The sequence below is a fragment of the Macaca thibetana genome, chromosome 16, assembly GCF_024542745.1.
Source record: "Macaca thibetana thibetana isolate TM-01 chromosome 16, ASM2454274v1, whole genome shotgun sequence".
Taxonomy (NCBI): Eukaryota; Metazoa; Chordata; class Mammalia; order Primates; family Cercopithecidae; genus Macaca; species Macaca thibetana.
This window is the reverse complement of record NC_065593.1, coordinates 45,810,511-45,827,198: the sequence shown is the minus strand read 5'-3', so window position 1 is coordinate 45,827,198 and position 16,688 is coordinate 45,810,511. Positions and strand designations below refer to the sequence as shown.

Sequence of the window (16,688 nt, the reverse complement as noted above, 5' to 3'; positions counted from 1 at the left end):
GTTACCGTACACATCCAAAGGCCCAGCATCTCAGAAAATTCATTAGGCGGCACACCTGTACCAGAGTCTCACAAGAAAAAAATATACAATGCTACATTGAGTGGTTAAAAATACACAAAAAAGTAGTTTTTAACAATCTATAAATTTTTTATACTTAAAATCATGATTGAGTTGAAATAAAAAAGTGCATTTCAATTGCTAAAAAAATAATATTGATATAGTTAACACAAGGGGGAAATCAGTACACTGAGGGATCTGACAGGATGCTGGAAAAAACGACTCAGGGAAGCTGGGCAGCATGGGCTCGTTTGGAGATTCAGGAGCGGAGCTCAGTTCCACCTCACTGCAGTTCCCTGGGGCCAAGCAGCCCTCCTCTCCCCAGTATCTTTCCCATCTTAAGAGATCCTGTCCTACCTACCTGTCACCTCCCCAACCCAAAGACTCCTCTAAACTTCTTTGCAGCATGACAGCTGCCTGCCCTACACTGAGTCTACTTGACCTTCAATTGCGTCTCCGCAGAGAGGTAGGAGAGGGACACTGCCCCATTCTGGACTTGACATAAGTACCCCAGCCACATGGCCTTCATCCTTATGACCTAGCAGGCAGAACAGGGACCAAGCAGCTTCTATTTTGTCAAACTCCTTTGGACAAATATTCAACATTCAACAACAAGCTTTGTAAACCTAATGCTAAATAAGTCATGGCAAGCAAACTGGATTTTCTTTTCTTAAGAAATGAGGAAAAGTGCAAGTGATCTCAGTACTGTTGGGGAAAACAAAAATAAAAACAAACAAGTTGCACCTGGCCACTTGCTGCCTAAACCAATCACAGCTTCAGTTTTGTTTTTTGTCAAGTGTTGGAGTTACAAGTAGACACCACCCTCTGTGCCTGATATTGCTCAGGTTCAGACTTGGCTGGGGGTGAGGGGACCAGGCAGAAATCAGTTAAGAAGGCCATTCCAGGTGTAAATGCCTCCCAGCTCTACTGGGGTAATATTTACTGTCTGGTCTTTTCCCTTCCCAGGTTGATTACTGACCTGTTTGTTGTGAAGATGCTGCTGCAATAAGCACCAACAGAACTCATGGCCAGAGAGCTGATGATCATGGTTAGAAGCCCTTAGACAAAGTAACTGACAGAGAGGGAGCACGCAGTTTCTAACCTGGAGTGCCTGTTGCACGGGTCAGGAAGAAAGGTCTGACCTAGAGGACTTGTTCCCTGATGTAACAGATATCCCTTTGGAGCAGAGAAGGTGAGAAGCATTTCCTTACTCATACTCCAGAGTTCTCCCAGTGCTCTTGTTCCTCCTTCTATAGATGTGATGGTGGTGGCCTGTGAAGGAGATAGGAGCGGGGAAGCCTGCCTGCTCTGCCTTCAGCACACAAAGGCGCCCCCATGGGAAGGTCCTAGCTTTCAATCTGGAGGTCATCAATATGTAAAAAGTCGAATTAACTAAGATGCCTGACCCACAAGGACTCCAGACCCACACGTCAATCATTGCTTGCATCATGAGGGATGAACGACGACTGGACTTCGTAATAAGGGAACACTTCTTAAATAATCAAAATATATGAATAAGCTTCGAGCCAAGAGGCTATTCCAGAAGAGATTTAAAAGTGAGATCTTTCTTTAGCAGGTTGAGAATAAAGCTAAAGTACTTTATTGCTCCCTTGTGGACAAAGCCAGAACTGCTGATGGAAAACAGTCACACAGCCCATGTCAAGAAACGAATAAAATACATATTCAAATTTATGGAAGATTGAGAAGAAATCATCCTATTTTCAGAGGCTACATATATGCTCTTGGGGAGACAACTTAAGAAGTAAACACAAAAATTATGTCACACTGTTTCTTTTTAATCTAATGAATTAATAGAGTATGAAAAGATATTTCTAGGAGGGTTAGAAGTTCTAGCAGAATAAAATACTTCCCACCAACTTTCAAATGCAATGAAACAGTCTTGAGTCCTGTACAGGATGTGAGTTAAAGTCTATCATGCTCATCAGATGGTCCCTTTTCACCTGTAAAAGACAGGTAGGGAGGAAGCTGTGTTCATTCAGAGGAGCTGGATATTCCAGAAACAACTTGATTCTCTGGCACCTCCAGTACAGACACAGGCTCTTTAGTTGATCAGAACTAGCCAAGGCAAGTATCAGATTTCCTTCTGAAGTTAAGCAAAATTCAGCTTCCACCCCTTTTCTTGGCCCATCCTCACTTCCTATGAAATCATTTTCAAGTAATATGTAACATCCCTGATCTCACCAGAGAAGCTGACGTAGTGTGAAAGTAACCTGCGACTGGAAAGCTGTGGGAACACTCTCAGGGGCAGGAACTCGCTTGGATGCGTGTGTCAGAAGTTTCCTACTGAAGACATACGAGACAGCAGGCTGTCTCAAGGACATGGTTCCTCCAAATGACAAGCAAGTACAGCTCTCCATTGTTTTATGGCCTGGGACTCTGAAGAGAAAAGCCACAAATTTTAAAGTAGATACTGTAAGTAGCTAGTTACCATCCAAGAGGCAAACTTCTAGATCAATAATGAGGAAGAAACATCACGGCAAATGAAGTGAAAGGTATTTAACACAATAAAAAACCCTTGTTACTGATTTCTGTAACATAAAACCTTTCTCATTTTGTAAACTCATCTTCCCATCCCAAATAGCAGTGAAGCCTTCAAAAATCTTGAATTTATTCATCATCAAACATAACCAATTCTCACAATTTTGCACTATCTCACCAATAATATAGTGTCTGTTGTCAGACAGGAAAGATGGAGAATGTATTAACAGCTGCCTTCTTAGACACCCACCTTGTGTGGTTATCAGTTAGTCTTAAAAACCTGAGTACTATTAACTTTAAGGAAAAGGACATGAGATTTTAAGTTAGAAAGGAAAAATGTTAAGGCCCAAACACTCAACTCCAAGCTTTCATTCACCTAAAAAATGCAATCAAATCTCATTTGAAAGAGTTCATTTTTTTTTTTCTCCAGTTTTGGAGAACTGGAAGGGAGTAAAAAGAACTGTACACAGCACAAACTTCCGCTCTGGCTGTGAAGGACTAGCCAATTGCTAAATGTCTGATCACGGAGGTGCTCGATCATATTACATGGAAAACACTGCAACCTCCTTTCCATTACATCCTTCACATATTATGGCTCCATCATACGTTTTAAACCAATTAGATGAAGACAGCTAGAAAAAATAAACAGAAGTTTTTGAGGGACAGGGCCATGAGAAAGCAGAAACGCAGAGAGCAATTTTAAATAAATTTGACTAAAAGAGTATAGTCTCGCAAAATGTGTATGGAAGAGAGTGGGCACATGAGAACAGGGCAGAGCAACAGCAGCACTCAGGATCCCTTCATCAGAAAGGGGAGGCATTCAGGAAGATTTCAGTTGAGAAAAAGGTGTTCAAAAGACATATTCAATGACCTTTAATTTTAAAGGAACGTCGAATTTCCGGTGAAAGAAGGTGAAGAGTCAAATAAGGATAAAATCTTTCAACAGGGAGATGTAATATGTGAAGAAATAAGATATAAATAAAAGTTAAAAATGTAACCTAAAAATGACATGGAGGAACAAAACAGAAATTCAGTAAAAATTCTTGTCCAAGGTTTTAGCTAGTTTGTAGAGTTAAGCCCACTGGAATATGGGTGAATTCCAATATTCATGGATAATGAAATAGTCAGAGGTAGGATTTAGATCAGGAAAAGAATGTTCCAGGATGCTGGCATTTTGAAGGCACTCAAAAACAGAGTGAGAGAGACTGAAGCTGCAGTGACATCAGAGGATTAGAAAGAGGTGCATACTCATGTATCTGTCATAAAGAAATAAAACAACTCCAGGAACATGTGACCATACATATATTATTGAGTAATACATAGAGTAACAAAGCAGAAAGCAAGCCACCTTATAAGTAGTTTCTTACAACAATACAGATTCTATCTAGAGAACAAGAAAGAGTTTGTTTTCGAAATATGCATGTCTGCAAAGTAGTTCTGACTTAAATAAAGAATTTCATAAATGGTATGTGATCTGGTTCTTTAAACAAATTTACTGAAGTAAAAGCTTCAAAGCTGGAACGACCAAGGAGTTTGATTTGCCTTTGAATCTTGCAAAACCTATCCTCTAAGACAAAAAGATTTGATCATAAAGTCTATAAAAAAGTCTAGAAAGTATAAAAGTATAGAACTATGAAAGTGGATATATTGATGGCAACTTTTATGGCTTCCATAGAAAGTGTAGAGAGGATCTCTGGTTTGCTTTATCGAGGTAGTGTCCAGGGTTGGAAGGTCATCATTCTTTATTGTAAGTGCTACAGATGACAAAAGCAGGTTAGCTAGGGTGTTGTTATTGCATAACAATGCCACTATTTCTAATGGCTTATGACCTTTCATTCCTAAAAAAAAAAAAAAAAAAAAAAAAAATCTTTTGAGAAATTTCCTATCTTGGTTCAGGCAAAGGAAAATTAAAACTCAAACTTTACTTGCTCAATTTTATAGTCTGAAGAATTCCAAATGAGTTGATTTTTTAAAAACAGTAATTAGCTGACACAATTCTTAAATGTAATGTATCCCTTTTTTCATTAAGTACTTCTCATACAGTCTAGAACAGCATTGAAATATTTATCATGTGGACCAGCAATGCAATAAAAGTTGTTTTTTCTATACAGTAGCTCAAACAGAAAGGTTTCTCTAACTTTAGTTTTCTTTTTTTTTTTTTTAAACATTAAAACTGACCTATCATTGTGTGTTTTACTAACCGAAATCTGCAAGATGGTGTAAATATACATATATCTGCAATGGGTTTCTATTTCTGCTTCATCTTCTCAAAATTTAAAACTTCCAGTGAAATAATAATGAAACTAAACATACATATCTATTCAACAAACATAAAAACTGAAAAAAAATTTCAAGAATTAAAAAATCCATAGTTTATAAGCATATCATCAGAGCATTTTGCTTTCGGTTAGTATATGAGGGATAATCAAATTACAGGGAAAGTTCTAACCACTAGAAAAGGATACTTCGAACCAATGTGGTTTTAAAAAAATGGTGTAACTATGGTAATGTCCACGCTCAGTCATTAATCTAGAACAGTTAATGTAAATGGTAGACTATGAAAGTACAGGTAACTGATTTGCACAGGCTTCTTTGAACTACAGTAAAGTTTTTTTGTGGAGATCTCCCCTGCTTGCTAAAAAGAAGAATCCAGTCACAAATACATGTGGAAATGAAGCCACATGTCTTTAAATTGTTGTCTTTTCTTCATTCAGATTTAAAAATCTAACTCAGAATGAGCCTACCTGACTCAATTTGAGAAAGCAGCAGCCTTTATTAAGGCTAAGGAAGAGTTTATATTTTACTGATAAATCTTATGAGAAAGCAGAAAAAAAAAAATGAAACACACACAAATCAACCAACCCACACACACAAAATACAATGCCAACTCATCCTCAAATAAGTCTTAACCCTAGCAATGATACAAGCCTTTGAAGACAGTAAAACTAAGTAATGAGAGACAGCCTCAATTTGTTATCTACATAATGCTTAAATGCGGCCTTTGTTGTCTTTAACAGACATGTACAGATAAGGGCTGAGAACTCAAACTTCTCCGTAATTATTTTTTTCATAAACAGATAAGTAGGTAAAAAGTTTTGAAGAATTCATGGGGTGCTGTAGCATATATGGAAGAGAACATACCACATAATGCAACTTTTATCTTACAAAGAGGACCCCAACCAAATTTTCAACCCTGAGTTTGAGTCTTAAGTATGTTAAACGTGTTGCACATATATATTTAAGGCTTAATCCTGCAGTTCTTATATTCAGAAGCATTAATGTTGTGAATATTCTTAATGCATTTCATTATTCATATGCAATATGATACTGATGAGTCATTATATTCGGAGCAGTTTTCCTGAAGACCACAAATCTCAAGTCAAGGAAAGTATCCTTAATCTAGGGGAAAAAAAGGAAGTTTCTAAATTGTTCCACAATATATTTCACTAAGAATTGTACTGTATGACAATGCTAATTTTTAAAAATAATTTTTTTTTTTTTTTTTTTTGCTTCTGTTAAGGATGGTGGTGATTATTTGCTTAATACTGGTTTTCCTGTATAGCAGATATTTTCTTATGGCTATATTTACTTGAATGAAAAATCAAAGATGACTACCTGAATATTCCAGTGTATAGTTATAGTACAACCTCATGAAATGGTTGATTCTGTGGTCTCAAGTCTAGAATTCAGAATTGCTGCCCAATACTGTAAATTTATTTAGAACAAAATAAGGCGGTCCGGCATGGTGGCTCACGCCTGTAATCCCAGCACTTTGGGAGGCTGAGGTGGATGGATCACAAGGTCAGGCATTCAAGACCAGCCTGGCCAATATGGTGAAACCTCGTCTCTACTAAAAATACAAAACTGAGCCGGGCGTGGTGGCGCATGCCTGTAATCCCAGCTACTCGGGAGGCTGAGGCAGGAGAATCACTTGAGCCCGGGAGGCGGGGGTTGCAGTGAGCCAAGATCGCATCACTGCACTCCAGCCCGGGCAAGAGAGCAAGACTCTGCCTCAAAAAAAAAAAACAAACAAACAAACAAAAAGAACACAATATAACCAATTAAGCACAATTTACATCTTTAAAAAAAAATCATTTTAATACTACAGGCTTGACCATGAAATAATGATATGTCTATATAAAAGTGTAGGTTGACAAACTTGTCATGGAATGCCAAGGAGACTGTGGAGGGAGGGGAGACAACCACTAAAGATATAACCGTCAAATGCAAGGAATTAACTTTCCTCATTGGCTTGGATACCTGGGTGCTCAAAGAATGTGTACAAATATTAAAAATACCATTTTTAAAACTTACATCCAAAACCAGGAAGAAAAGTATATCTTGAGATACTTTTCTGCCTCATTCCAAAAGTTTCCTATGCTCATTATACAAGACAGGCAAAATCAGAAGGAGAAAATTTAGAAACATTAAACCAAAAAGCTAATAGAGAGTGTGATGTTTAAAAAATACGGACTTAATCTCAGTTGAAAGAGTTCCATTTTTCCTACCACAGAGCTCATTAGCTAGGAAAGTGCTCAAAGCAGATCTGCACATTTAACATTAAAAATAAAAAAAATAAAAGCCAGCATTCTGATTCAGGCAATGATTTTAAGAACCTGAAGAAAGAAAAATGAAGAAATTTCAAGATTTAAAAATGGACTGGGCATGGTAGTGTGTGCCAGTAGTCCCAGCTACTTGGTTAGCTGAGGCAGGATTGCTTGAGCCCAAGAGTTGGAGGCTGTAGTGTGCTATAGTTGCACCTGTGAATAGCCACTGCACTCTAGCCTGGGCAACATAGCAAGACATTGTCTTTAAAAAAAAAAAAAATGGAGAGCGGGTGGGAGGTAAGTGATTAAGCCTGGGAACTCAGTTATCTGAGATAAAGAAATACAAAATTTTAAGCTATAATGAGTCTGGATAAATTTGATCAGTTAAGTGTAATCAATACACTAGCCCTTCTGTTCAGCCTTTCCTATAATAAGCTCCTGGTTGATTACGTTCTTTTGAAGTTCCCCAAACTTGAAAAAGTAATCTGCCTAAAGGTATTAGAGGTGCTGCTCTCTTTATCACCTAAGAATGCTGGTATTACATAATTTGCAGAGGACAGGGCAGTAAAACTTAGGAGTTTTCCCTCACTACTATTTACTGTGTTAAAATAGCTCAAGGTTATGAACATATCCATATTTCACATATAATCGATATTTCAAAATTCATAACCAATTTGCCTTCTCATCTGAATTTCTCAGCCACTATCAGCAACATCATGTTTATGATTTTAAGTTTACTATTTTAGCTTCTTATAACAATTCTAGAAAAATAAAGCAACCTCAAAATGAGAGATTTCAACTTGTCATTCCATAAAAAGCTAAACATGAACACAGTTCCTAAGGGAAGTGAGAAACAGACGTGACTGAGATTAAATGATCTCCACTACTTCCTCCTCCTGTCAGCAAACAGCCTTATTCAAATGTTCAAAACATGGAAGCTTTAGGTGACTTCCCTGGAAAAGGCCCCATCCCCTGCAAATCATTTCATGTAATGCACTAACGAAGCCAAGTAGAACACGGAGGACAGGAGCACATTAGGGAGCCTCTCTGAGTGTTACACAGAGATGTCAAAACTACCAAGTATTTATGCCAAATCCTGAAAGCAAAACCTCGTTTTTGCAGTAACCTGGTGTGGAGACCCTCTCAGATACATCTAGTCTCTGAAGCACCTTTTGAGTTGTACGGATGTAAGAATAACTTTGAATTATAGAAGTTATATGCATCTTTAAGAATCACATTTTGATGATTATAAAATTTTTTTTCTATTTTACAACATAGGTTCAGCTACACTGAAAAAATTACACCGCTTATTGAAATACATTTCATTTTAGAAACAGACTACTAAAGAAGTCTATACAAAAACTCTAAAATAATTTCTGTAGTAAAATAAACAGTGCGTTAGGAGAGCTACACGAAGAAAATTTGTCTTTCTCTATAATGCTTGATATACTGTGAATCATGGCCAGCTCAACTCTGTAGCTGGCACCAAAAGCTGAAAAGAATTCCTTACCATACACAGTGATACAATTAATGCTCTGGATTAATCTCACAGCCTTCCCGATTAGTACAAAGGAAACCAGGCCTATCCCCTCTTTGAGGAGAAGTCCGGGATATAAAAGCAAGCATACCTCATCAGCTGATATGAAATTATAAAATTCCACAAGTCTGAGTATTTGAAACTTATAAAAGTCATCAGAAAATGCAAGCAAATTGGGCTTTAGTTCAGTGGTTCCCTTGGTTTAGATTAGACAGTCCCTCTGTGAGCTCAAGGTAGTCTTCTTGTTCATTCCCTTGGATCTGTTGATTCAGTGACACTGGCGAAGCTCTTGGTAGAGGCGGAGGAGAGTCTGAGAACTAAGGAAATGCTCACTGACTCCCTCTGTGCACGCTCACACATGGGGACGTGTCTCCTGGAGAACACACTAAGGAGACGGATGTTAATGATGCTGTGCTGAACTGTTCTTCTCTGCCAGGTGCCGCAGAAAGCTGTCATCACTCTGGCCTCTATGATTTAAAGGCTCACTCTTAAAGAGGGCTGGAGGTGGGGGGAGGTGAGGGACTGGAGGGATGGGAAGGTGGTGCGGGTGGTGAGGGTGTGGGTGGATGTGCAGGTGTGAGAAGGGGTGGGGGATGGGCCGAGGGGGAAGAGTGCTTACAGGATTCATATTGATTGGAGGGGTTGGGGTTGTGGGTGTGTTCACCACAGAAGGAACTGGGGTGGCTGGGGAAGTTGTAAGTGGGATCTGGACAGCAGGTGGCACATTCACGGGGCTGGTCACTCGAAAGCACTTCTCCTTGTGGGCCTTAAGCATATTCGAGAAGCGGAACCGCTGGCCACACACATCACATGGATAGGGCTTCTCGCCTGTGTGAGTTCTGCGGTGTCTCTTCATGTTGGGGCGGCTGGTGAAGCTTTTGCCACAGATTTCACAGATAAAGGGTTTCTCTCCTGAGATGAACACAGACATAAAAATGATTAACATATTAGGTGGTAATTGTGTGCTCATGCTATTTCTTTTCTTTCTTTTTTTTTTTAATGGAAATGGAGTCTCACTATGTTGATCAGGCTGGTCTCGAACTCCTGGCCTCAAGTGATCCTCCTGTCTGGGCCTCCCAAAGTGCTGGGATTACAGGTGTGAGCCACTGCACCTGGCCCTATGAGACTGTATTCTAGAGTCATTTAAAAATCCTCTCAAATTTGGACTTAACAGATCAGAGTAGATACAACTAAAACTTACATACACCCTACCATCTGGGCTTAGCTAAAAGAAGAAGATAAAGATGGGGGAGAAGGCATCTACATTAGTGATCCTCTACATCCTACATAAAGAACAGTTCAAATGGCTTTCTGTGCTCAAGGAAACATCCTAGATGACTCTTTGCCTTTAAATTTAGGCAAGTTAATCTGTAAGCAATTTATTTATTTATTTATTTTTTGGTTTTTTGAGACAGAGTTTTGCTCTTGTCACACAGGCTATAGTACGATGGTGCGATCTCGGCTCACTGCAACCTCCACCTCCTGGGTTCAAATGATTCTCTTGTCTCAGCCTCCCGAGTAGCTGGGACTACAGGCGTGCACCACCATGCTGGCTAATTTTTATATTTTTAGTAGAAACGGGGTTTCACCATGTTGGCCAGGCTGGGCTCAAACTCCTGACTTCAGGTGATCCACCCACCTCGGCCTCTCAAAGTGCTGGGATTACAGGCGTGAGCCACTGTGCCCGGCTGCAATTTCTTTTTTCTTTTTCTTTTTTTTTTTTTTTGAGATGGAGTCTCGCTCTGTCGCCCACACTGGATTGCAGTGGCGCAATCTTGGCTTACTGCAAGCTGTGCCTCCTGGGTTCATACCATTCTCCTGCCTCAGCCTCCCAAATAGCTGGTACTATAGGCACCCGCCACCATGCCCGACTAATTTTTTTTATTTTTAGTAGAGACAGGGTTTCACTGTGTTAACCAGGATGGTCTTGATCTCCTGACCTTGTGATCCGCCTGCCTCGGCCTCCCAAAGTGCAGGGATTACAGGCGTGAGCCACTGTGCCCGGCCTTGCAATTTCTTTTTTAAAGAGGATCTTGCTCTGTCACCCAGGCTGGGGTATAGTGGTGTGATCACAGCTCACTGCAGTTTCAACCTCCTGGGCTCAAGCAATCCTCCCAGCTCAGCCTCCCAAGTAACTGGGCCTACTACAGGTGTCAGCTACCACATCTGGCTATCTTTTTTTTTCTGTAGAGGCAGGGTCTCCGAATTTTGCCCAGGCTGGTCTCGAACCCATGGGCTCAAGTGATCCTCCCGCCTCAGACTCCCAAAGTGCTGAGATTACAGGCATGAGCTAAGGCCCTGTCCTGTAAGCAATTTCTGACATTCCAAACAAAAGTAAGAATTTTCTGAAAATGTCCTGTGGAACAAAGAAGTCTCTTCCTGTCTATTCTCACAGAATCCTTAGCATACAGCTTGCTTTTTGGCACTGAATTTAGAAAATACTGGCTTGACAAACCTACAATATGAATTTCACACCACAGTGTTTCTCAATGAGAGTGCTACCAGCATTTCTGCAGACAATTCCTCATTATGTGGGACTATGTGGCATTCAGCATTCCTGATGCCAGCCTACTGAATACGCACAAGAGATTTCGACAAAAAAAATGCCCCTATGCCATTTCCAAATGTCTGTGGGTGTAGGGAGAGTGTTGGGGGTTATTGCTCCTAGTTGAGGACCACTGGGCCAATGAGTCAAAAAAGGAGACAGAATCCCAGAGTTCTTAGGGCATTTAGAAAGGAAATTAGGTTTGGGTTCTGAGGGCTTAATTTTTAAGCTTCCCTAACTTGCTTTTGAACTTACTGCTTAGTTCCATTCTGTGTCTGCCTGCTTCTCTACCCAGGCTGTAGAAAATAAAATGCTTTTTGATTCTGTATGTCCATCAATCATTTTATATGGGATGCTGAGGTGAGGCGGGGAGTACTTCTGTACATGCACTTCGGTGAACTACACGCTTGTATTGATCAATTCCTGCATCAGTCCTCCGTATCTATAGCTTGTCTCTTTACATTAACTCCTATAAGAGTGTTGCTGTCACTTCCATTGCTGCTCCCTCTTCTCCCAACAGGTGTGTTTATTCTACTCATGTGTATTGGGTCTTACTGTGTACCAGGCACTGCTAACTGCTTTACATCTATTAACCTTGGTGATCCTCACAGTGACTGTATGAGGCAGGTACACTATTACCCCTTATTTTACTCATAAGGGAATTAATAAACTTGCTCAAGTTTATATGCTAATGGAGAGTTAGGATTTAAAATCTGCAGCCTGGTTCTAGAGTTTGTTTTTGACATATAAACCACAGTATTTCACAAACCACTCAATTTGCATTTCTGCATGCATGAAGGGATGTATTTTCTTACTTTCTCATCTACTTTGGGACTCCTTTTTTCCCACCCCTCCCCGGGCCCCTTCTTATATTCCTAGGAGAAAACACCTCTTTACTCATAGTACAAATTTATTGTCTCCAGCTTTTCATTATAATAGAAAACTGACATCCTCTATGGCCTCTTCCATGGAAGCCAGAATTTTCCTCATTTTCCTGAGAGATTGAAGAGTCAATTTTCTCCATAACTATCAGTATTATTTGAAACCTATCATATTTCTCGTCTTTACGCTTTTTTTTTGAGATGGAGTCCTGCTCTGTCGCCCAGGCTGAAGTGTAGTGAGTGGCACGATCTCAGCTCACTGCAGCCTCTGTCTCCTGGGCTCAAGCGATTCTCCTGCCTCAGCCCCTGGAGTAGCTGGGATTACAGGCACGTGCCACCACACCCAGCTAATTTTTGTATTTTTAGTAGAGATGAGGTTTCACCGTATTGGCCACACTGGTCTCAAACTCCTGACCTCAGGTGATCTGCCCACCTCAGCCTCCCAAAGTGCTGGGATTACAGGTGTGAGCCACCATGCCTGGCCCTCTTTACACTTTTCATTCTTCAATCACTGCCACAGCTAGGCTCCTTACTGTGACTCATATTCATCTTTCTGGATGAATTCTGAGCCCAGTTTGTTTTCCTTCTTTTTAATCGATTTCCTCCAACCATCTTAAAAACTTCAACTTCTGGCAGGGTGTGGTGTCTCAAGCCTGTAATCCCAGCACTTTGGGAGGCCAAGGCAGGAGGATCACTTGAGGCTAGGAGTTCGAGACCAGCCTGGGCAACACAGTGGCACCCTGTCTATATATTAAAAAACAAACAAAAGCCCTTCTACTTCTGTGCTAAATGGAATTAAGCAAATCAATTATAGTATATTTGATGGAAAATACCATTGAAAACAATGTTACAGGCTAGGTAAAGTGGCTCACACCTGGAATCCCAGCACTTTGGGAGGCTGAAGCAGGAGGATTGCTTCAACCCAGGAGTTCGAGACCAGCCTCAACATGGTAAGACTCTGTTTTTACAAAAAAATACAAACAATCAGCCAAGTATGGTGGTGTGCACCTGCAGTCCCAGCTACTGAAGAGGCTGAGGTGGGAGAATGACTTGAGCCTGGGAGGCAGAGGTTGCAGTAAGCTGAGATTGCACCACCGCACTCAAGCCTGAGCCACAGAGAGATGCTATCTTAGAACAACAACGTTATAAAGTACAGAAATGTATTTCTTTTTTCCTTTTTTTTTGAGGTGGAGACTCACTCTGTCGCCCAGGCTGGAGTGCAGTGGCGCAATCTCGGCTCACTGCAACCTCCACCTCCTGGGTTCAAGCGATTCTGCCGCCTCAGCCTCCCAAGTAGCTGGGACTACAGGCGCCTGTCACCATGCCCGGCTAATTTTTTGTATTTTTAGCAAAGACAGGGTTTCACCGTGTTAGCCAGGATGGCTTTGATCTCCTGACCTTGTGATCCACCCACCTCAGCCTCCCAAAGTGTTGGCATTACAGGCGTGAGCCACTGCGCCCAGCCCAGAAATGTAATTATTAACATGAAAATGTATAATCTGTTAAGTTTATCTATGGTCTATTAAATAAAAGCAAGTTATGAAAATGCATGCATGCATGAGGACAGGTGTGGTGGCTCATGCCTGTAATCCCAGCACTTTAGGAGGCTGAGGCAGGCGGATCATTTGAGGTCAGGAGTTCGAGACAGGCTCGGCCAACATGCTGAAACCCCATCTCTACTAAAAATACAAAAATTAGCCGGGTGTGGTGGCACGCACCTGTAGTCCCAGCTGCTGGGGAGGCTGAGGCAAGAGAATCACTTGAACCCGGGAGGCAGAGGTTGCAGTGAGCGAGATTGTGCCATTGTACTCCAGCCTGGGTGACAGAGCAAGACTCCATCTCAAAAAAAAGAAAAGCATGCATGGTATTATCTACCTTTTAAAAATATATATACATGGAAAGAAATACAACAGGCCAGCCACAGTGGCTCACACTTGTAATCCCAGCACTTTGGGAGGCTGAGGCAGGGCAGATTGCTTGAGCCAGGAGTTCAAGACCAGCCTGACCAACATAGTGAGACCCCCAACTCTATTAAAAGAAAAAATACAACAAATGTTACCAGTGATTATCTCCAGGTAATAGGATCACGGGTGATGTTTTATTCTTTATGCTTATCTGTTTTTTGTTTTTTTTTTGAGACAGGGTCTCACTCTATCACCCAGGCTGGAGTGCAGTGGTATGATCTTGGCTCACTGCAACCTCCACCTCCGGGTTCAAGCAATTCTCCTGCCTCAGCCTCCTAAGCAGCTGGGACTCCAGGCATGCACCACCACACCTGGCTAGTTTTTGTATTTTCAGTAGAGACAGGTTTTACCACATTGGCCAGGCTGGTCTCAAACTCCTGACTTCAACTGATCCACCCACCTTAGCCTCCCAAAGTGCTGGGATTACAGGTGTGAGCCACCATGCCCGGCTCTCATTTGTAGTCTTCTATACTATAAGTGATTTGCCGCAGAAAGACCAAAAACTACTAGAACTAGCCTACTACAAATGCCTGGATTCAAATTAAAATTGGTCTTTTTTACTGCTTAGTAATCTTTTATTCACTTCTTAATGTCCACATTTGTTGTTCCAGACTTTCACTTGACATTAACCCACAATCCCATCTGCCTCTAAATCTCATTATTCATTATGCCCCATCTCCTAAATGTGTTTAATGGTTGATATTAAGGTTTCTCTGAAACTTCAAGGTTAAGATTACAATGAGGTTGAAACAAGGATAAATACAAATCTAACATTTAAAATCAACTACCTGTACAATGTTCCACTTTAAGGAAGAGCTGGTAAATGGGTGGCAAGAAGATATAATTACAGCTAAATTCATCAAGGTAACTGGAAAAGCATGTATATTAATATATCTAAAGATATGACCGAACTTTTACATGTAGATAAAGCTAACCTAATTGTACAGCAATGTAATGAGTCTGAAGAAAAAACAGTATAAATGAAGACAGAGAACCTACAGAGAAGATAGAAAAGAGCAAGAATTAGGCTAGTTGTCTTTTGTATGTGGTCTGTCCAATAAACACAAGCATTCCAGTCTGCTTAGGGTGAATATCTTTGGGCAGAATAAATATATATATATACACACACACACACACATATATACACACACATACATACATACATACATCTAACCGAAATCTTTCTTGAATTTTAAACCCATTTTTCTTTTAATTTAATTTTATTTTTTTGAGACAGAGTCTCGCTCTATTGCCCAGGCTGGGGTGTAATGGCACAATCTCGGCTCACTGCAAGCTCCCCATCCTGGGTTCACGCCATTCTCCTGCCTCAGCCTCTCGAGTAGCTGGGACTACAGCCCCCGCCACCATGCCCAGCTAATTTTTTGTATTTTTAGTAGAGACGGGGTTTCACCATGTTAGCCAGGATGGTCTCGATCTCCTGACCTCGTGATCTGCCCGCCTCAGCCTCCCAAAGTACTGGGATTACAGGCGCGAGTCACTGCGCCCGGTCTAAACCCATTTTTCACACTGCTTACTTGAATGCCCCAGAGATATCTCAAAACAAGTACAAAATTAAATTCATTATCCTATCTATCAAACCTGCTCTTCCCTCTACTATTCTCTATCTTGACAAATAGTTTTATACCTCACGTCTGGGACTAACCCTTGATTCTTCCCTTCTATGCTACCCTTTGATACTACTGATATCCAATCAATCCCCCAAGTTCATTCAAACAAATAAATAAATAAAAGTTCATTCAAACTTGGTGATTGAACACTATTTTCATAGTACTGATATCCAGTCAATTCACCAAGTTCTACTTTGTATCACTTTTAAAGTGATAACTTTAATCTCATCGGTTGCCATTACCATAAATTTTATTTTATTTCACCTTATTATTTTTTGAGATGGAGAATCACTTGAACCCAGGAGGTGGAGGTTGCAGTGAGCTGAGATCACGCCACTGCACTCCAGCCTGGGTGACAGAGCAAGACTCTGTTTCAATAAAAAAAAATAAAATAAAGATAATAATCTCCTTAATAGATTATTACGATACAAAACACAAGTAAAGTGCTTATAACAGTATCTGGTAAAGTGCTTACAACAGTATCTGGCACACAGTACTCAATGCATTTTACCTGCTACTATCATCACCATCAACACCATCATTACCATTCAGCAGACTATAAGCTCCTTAAGAGCAGAAACCAGGTCTTAATTCATCCTTGTGTCTCTAGGCACATAGCACTGTGCCTGGTATAAGGAGAATCAGTAGGTATTCTATTTTGAACTCACCCTATGTCCACATCATCCTAGTAAACCCTGACTGATGGCCTGTCAGCCTTCCTAGACAAGGTCTGACTCATTTCTCTTTAACTGCAAAGAAATAGTCCAATACTGTCAGTTCATACAATGTCCTTAATCCCAACCAAACACACTGCTGTCTCTAAATGTAGTTTCATTCAGCCTTAGAGACCTATCTGTATCCCCTTCCTTCTCTAAAGCTAATCCTTCTCTAAAACCAACATTTCTCCTGCACCCTTCAGGTACTACTGTCATTCTTATTTAATATCAAGAAATCAGAGGCCTAGACAGGTTACACAATTCTGCTAGTGATTGGCAGAGCCAGGTTTGTCCAACTTTACCATCTAGCTGCT

The 16,688-nt window shown here is 40.6% G+C and overlaps 2 protein-coding genes across 6 annotated transcripts in view; both read right to left on the bottom strand.

Moving 5' to 3' along the window:
- Positions 1-16,688, bottom strand: part of SNF8 (SNF8 subunit of ESCRT-II) — a 576,904-nt gene that overhangs the window by 344,840 nt on the left and 215,376 nt on the right. The gene's annotated exons all lie outside the window — the stretch shown is intronic.
- ZNF652 (zinc finger protein 652) overlaps positions 741-16,688 on the bottom strand; it is a 72,803-nt gene continuing 56,855 nt past the window's right edge. Inside the window, exon 6 of the mRNA XM_050765662.1 lies at positions 741-9,552. Coding sequence (XP_050621619.1) covers positions 9,041-9,552 — 512 coding nt within the window. The 3' untranslated portion in view covers positions 741-9,040. The remainder of the gene's footprint in view (positions 9,553-16,688) is intronic.